At 39.7% G+C, this 5,478-nt stretch overlaps 1 protein-coding gene across 5 annotated transcripts in view; it reads left to right on the top strand.

The window, feature by feature from the left end:
* Prpf3 (pre-mRNA processing factor 3) overlaps nt 1–5,478 on the top strand; it is a 28,211-nt gene that overhangs the window by 11,922 nt on the left and 10,811 nt on the right. For all 5 annotated transcript variants that reach the window (XM_050124672.1, XM_050124673.1, XM_050124674.1 and 2 more), the window contains 2 exons: nt 223–389; nt 2,933–3,012. In XM_050124672.1, the coding sequence (XP_049980629.1) occupies nt 223–389; nt 2,933–3,012 (247 nt within the window). The remainder of the gene's footprint in view (nt 1–222; nt 390–2,932; nt 3,013–5,478) is intronic.

Raw genomic sequence — 5,478 nt, forward strand, 5'->3', positions numbered from 1 at the left:
AAAAAAAAAACAAAAACACAAAAAAAAAAAAAAAAAAAAAAAAAAAAAACGAGAGAGAGAGAGAGAAAAGAAATAAAACAGAATTCCTTTCTTACCTTTCAGAAGTTGTGAATTCCTTACATTAGGTATAAAGATTTTAACTAGGGGTGTTTTTAAATTTGTGACTCTATCACCTTCTATTGTTTCAACTCACTTTCCTGTTTTGTTTTTTCTTGCTTTTAGGCTCAATTGGAGAAGCTGCAAGCAGAGATTTCACAGGCTGCTAGAAAAACAGGCATTCACACTTCTACTAGGCTTGCCCTTATTGCTCCTAAGAAGGAGCTAAAGGAAGGCGATATCCCTGAAATTGAGTGGTGGGACTCCTACATCATACCCAATGGCTTTGACCTGTGAGTTTGTTAGTTCATATTGGAAAGATGGTGCATATGCATCAGATAACACTTTAAGTCCAAAGGAAATAGATAACTGCACAGACATGTATTCATAAACTTTCTTGAGTTATTTTTAGCTTTTGTGGTTAGTGTACCAGACTCAGACAAATAATAGAAGAGTGAGTCTGTAGATCATCTGTCTACTTATTTATTTTTCCAGGGCTGGGACATGAACCCTAGACCTGTTTTCTTTTTACTTCTTTTAGAGTTTTACATTTTTTTCTTACTGTGTATTCTATATATTTTACGTTTGTAAGATCCATAGTGGTTGAACATATGGCTAGTATGTAGAAGGCACTTGGGTTTGATCCCCAGAACTTCAAAAAAAGAAAAAGAAGGGGGAAAAAAGATCATGGACTTTTTTCTTTTAAATTGTGTGCAGGTGTGCACATTCCACTGCACATGTGTAGAGGTCAGAGGACAACTTTTGGAGTCAGTTTTTCCTTCCACATTGTTGAAGAGATTCTCTCTTGTTACTTCCATTGTATCACACATAAGATTTTGCCAGCCCATTTTCTTCTACTTCCCTTCTTATAGGAGTATTGGGATTTCAGGTGTGTACCACCACAATCAACCAGTTTTTGTTGTTCAAGATTTATCTTTATTCTATATATATGACTGTTTTGCCTGAATAGCTTGGTGTATGTATATGCACCACATGTTTGCCTAGTAGAGGCCAGAAAAGTGTCAGATGTCTTGGACCTGGAGTTACTGCTGTTTACAAGTCATTGTGTGAGTGCTAGGAACTGAAGCCAGGTCCTCTGGAAACAGAAATGCTCTTAGCCTCTGAGCCTTCTCTTGTTAGTCCTCTTGTTTTATTTTATAGCTGATTTCTTTTCGTTCCTTTTTTTGTTTGGTTGGTTTTGTTTTTGTTTGTTTGTTTGGTTTGGTTTTGGTTTTTCAAGACAAGGTTTCTTTGTATAATAGCTCTGGATGTCCTGGAACTCACTTTATAGACCAGGCTGACCTCGAACTCACAGAGCTTCACCTGCCTCTGCCTCTCAAGTGTGGGAATTAAAGAAGTGCACCACCATGCCTGGCTTTATTCCTTTTCTTTTTGCAGGTTCCCCATCCTCCACTTCGTGAAGGGATTTGGGATAGGGTCTCACTATGTAGCCATGGCTAGCCTTGAACCTGCCTCTGTCTCCTGGGTGCTAGGATTAAAGGTGTGTGCCACCGCTGTTGACTTCTTTTCGAAGTATTAGTAATTGAAGCCAGAAACTTATGTAGTTTAAGTAAGTGCTCTATCACAGCTATATCCCTACCTCTAAGGCAAGAGTCCTAATTGAAGTAACAATAATAAAGCCTTATTAGCATAGACTGGGGAGCTTACTCTGTTGGTAAAATACTACTTACTGTTCAGGCATCAGGACCAGAATTCAATAGTTAAAAAATCAGTTATGGAGACTAAGAAATTAAGAGCACTTGTTGCTCTCCCAGAGAATCTAGGTTCAGTTCCCAGCATCCACGATGGTTTACAACCTCCTGCAATTTCAGCTCTAGAATATCCAACTCTCTCTTCTGACTTCTGTAGGTACCAGCACATATAGTGGTACACATACAAAAATGCATGAAGAACACAAAACACATTAACTAAAAACTAAAAGCCAGGCAGTGTGGTGGCACACCCCTTTGATCCCAGCTCTTGGGAGGCAGAGACAGGCAGGTCTCTGTGAGTTCAAGGCCAGCCTGGTCTTTAGATCAAGTTCCAGGACAGCTAGTATGAGAGTGCACACTCATGTGCTAGGCGTGGTATAATAGTGCTTGCATGTAATCCCAGCACTTGGGAAGACAGGGACAGGAGGATCCTTTTAGCTTACTGCCAAGCCCGTCTAATCAGATAAGGAATGTCTGGGTTCAGTGAGAATGGAATTGCCTCAAAAAAAAAAAAATAATAATAAGTCATAGAACAACTGAAAAAGGTCCTCAGTGTCAGCCACTCATGTACACACACACAACATACACATGAACATGTACATATACAAACTTTTTTGTCAACCTGCTTTTTAGTGACTCATTGTTACTAATAAGAAAATATACTTGGGACTGGAGAGATGGCTCTTTAGTTTAATAGCAATGTCTGTTCTTCCAGAGAACCCAGATTCAATTCCCAGCACCTGCATGGTAGTTCACACTTGTTTATAACTCTAGTTCTAGCTATCTGTGTGAGGGGTCTGGCGCACATACTCAGACATACATGCAGGCAAAATACCAATGCACATGAAATAAAAATAAATCAGAAAAGGCAAATATTCTGCTTATCAGGGATATTAGGGTTGATACTGAGATTAGGAACGGCTAGTATGGAGAATATGTCCAACTTTTTTGAGACCCTTTTTTCTCAGTTTGAAAATAATGTGTAACCTAAGAACCTGGTATAGGTAGTGTGTAATAAATACAGTAGAACACAGAGAACAGATATTTTTTCATTGTGTCTCTAGGCTACTCTTGATATCATCTCTACCCACATATCTTGTTTTCTCTTCTTCCTCCAATTTTAGTACAGAGCAAAATCCCAAGAGAGAAGATTATTTTGGAATCACAAATCTTGTTGAACATCCAGCCCAGCTTAACCCTCCAGGTAATGTATATATTATCCAATAGATTGTGATTACCCAATATTTTGGACTATGATTCATTCCAGTACAACATTAGTCAATAGAAGTTACACAGAGTAGATGAGTTCTCTGCTGTGCTTTCCAACCTAAAGCCTCTACCCACACGTGATTATTGTGCACTTGAAGACTGAATTGCATTGGTGAAGCTCAGAGCCTCGCAGTTAAATTTTAAGTAAGCTGAATAGTACAGTCAGCTAGTGACTCCTGGGCAACAGTGAGATCATCAGTTACCAAGTCAGTGCCATCTGCAGTTGGCCTCGCTGATGGTTATCACAAGTTGGACTTCTGTCGTTAGGCAATTCCATAGCCCCTGAAAACTGTCCATCTGTCATTTTGATTTTATTATTTTTTATTATTTTGGTGTTTTGTTAGTTTATTTGTTTTAAAGAAAGGCCTCACTGTGTAGCCTTGCTGGCCTGGAGCTCACTATGTAGACCATGCCGGCCTGGTAATTGTAGAGATTCTCTTGCTTCTGCCTCTGGAGTGCTGGGATTAAAGGTGTGCACCAGGCCGACACTCTTCCCTTGCTGGTTGTTTTCATAGGCGGCTTCCTTTAGCATGGTTAGCAAACTACCATTCCATTACTTACACTATTTGTTAATAAATGTAAGCCTCTCTTAAATCACAGCACTCGGGAGGCAGAGACAGATCTAGAGTTTGAGGCCAGCCTGGTCTACAGAGCTAGTTCCAAGGTAGTTAGGGCTGTTTGTTATACAAAGAAACTCTGCCTCGAAAAGCCAAAAGAAAAAGAAAACAAGAAAAGTCAGCCTATTTGTCTGTTCCTGTGCCTGGGCGGAGTGGTGAAGAGTCTGCTGGAGACCCAAAGGTCTCTCGGCTGAGAAACTGAAATTGGGAGATGCACGCTAATTCACTCACTTGCCCACATCATCTGGGATTTTTTTGGACAGTTGTCCTAGCAATGACTACCACGTGTGTATACACGTAGACACACAAGTGCCACAGCTCTCATGTGGAAGTCAGTGCACAACTTGTGAGTTACATGTTCCTGGTTCCCGTTTGTGATCTTTGGCTTTATTCAGTCTTTTTGTCTGTTTTTTTGCATTTTTGTTTTGTTTTGGTAGTTCATTAGTTGAGTCAGAAGGGATAGGTGGTTTAGCTGGGTGTGTTAGTATATGCCTGTAAACCTACCACTGTGGAGACTTAATGATTCCGTGCAAGCAAGGGATACATATGAAGATCCTATCTCAAACGTAAACCTACCACTGTGGAGACTTAATAATTCCATGCAAGCAAGGGATACATATGAAGATCCTATCTCAAACGTGTAGTTTGAGACAGAGACAAAAGAGGTTGTGGTTGTGGCTGTTTTCCATAGTTGAATGTGTTCATTAAGTCACTTAGAGCATTGAGAATTTCCTCATAGAACAGCTAATAAACCTCCTTTAAAAGTTATGTGCCATGCCAGGCAATGGTGGCGCACGCCTTTAATCCCAGCACTGGTGAGACAGAGGCAGACAGATCTCTGTGAGTTCAAGACCAGCCTGGTCTACAGAGCTAGTTCCAGGACAGGCTCTAAAACTACAGTGAACCCTCTCACAAAAAAACAAAAACAAAAAAAAGTTATGTGCCTATCAAGGCCTGGCACTGGTGGTGTTTTACTAGCTGGGGCTAATGGCACATACTCTTCTAATCCTAGCTCAGGAGGCTGATGTGATTCATTTGAATCACTTCAAAGTTTGAGGCCAGCCTGGGGTGCATAGAAAAACCCTGTCTCAAACAAGTGAAAAAAATTAAAAGAGAGTTCTGTAGATCCTAAAGGATTTTAATAATTTCTGTCAGGATGAATTTAGATAACACCATAGTAGCAAATTCACTTGGCGATAGTTCCAATAAGTTTACAAAAATACATTAAAACAATAAGATAAAGGTAAGACATCCCTTGTCTAAAATGCTTGGAACAAAAGTTTCAGATGCTAATTTTTCATACTTTGAGATTTGCATAACTTTTGAGATTTCCTAATGTGGAAGCTTGAAATATATCAGTAATAGTCAAAAGTTCTTAATTTCAAGGGCCAGGAGGTAGGTGGCTTATCAGATAAAGTATTTGCTGTACAAGTGTGAAGACGGAGTTTGAAACCTTAGTGTCTGCATAATACCCAGCGGGTGTGGTGGCCTGTGGTCCCCCAGAGGGTAAAGAGTCTCAGTATTTAAAGTAGAGAACAATCAGAGAAGATACCAGTGTAAATACATACAAGCATACACATGGATACGCATGTGTGCCTGCACACCACATGCACACAGAAATTAAATTTGTAAAGCTTCCTGGATTTCTGAAACTGGAAATATAACTCAGTTGATGGAGTTTTTGCTTTGCGTGCAGATTGGACCTGTAGATTGGGTCCCCAGCCCTGCATAAAGTGTATTGCCATAATACACTTTTTTTTTTTTTTTTTTTTTTTTTTTTTTTT

This window comes from Alexandromys fortis, unplaced genomic scaffold, assembly GCF_014885135.2.
Source record: "Alexandromys fortis isolate MF-2015 unplaced genomic scaffold, M_Fortis_MF-2015_v1.1 scaffold_218, whole genome shotgun sequence".
Taxonomy (NCBI): Eukaryota; Metazoa; Chordata; class Mammalia; order Rodentia; family Cricetidae; genus Alexandromys; species Alexandromys fortis.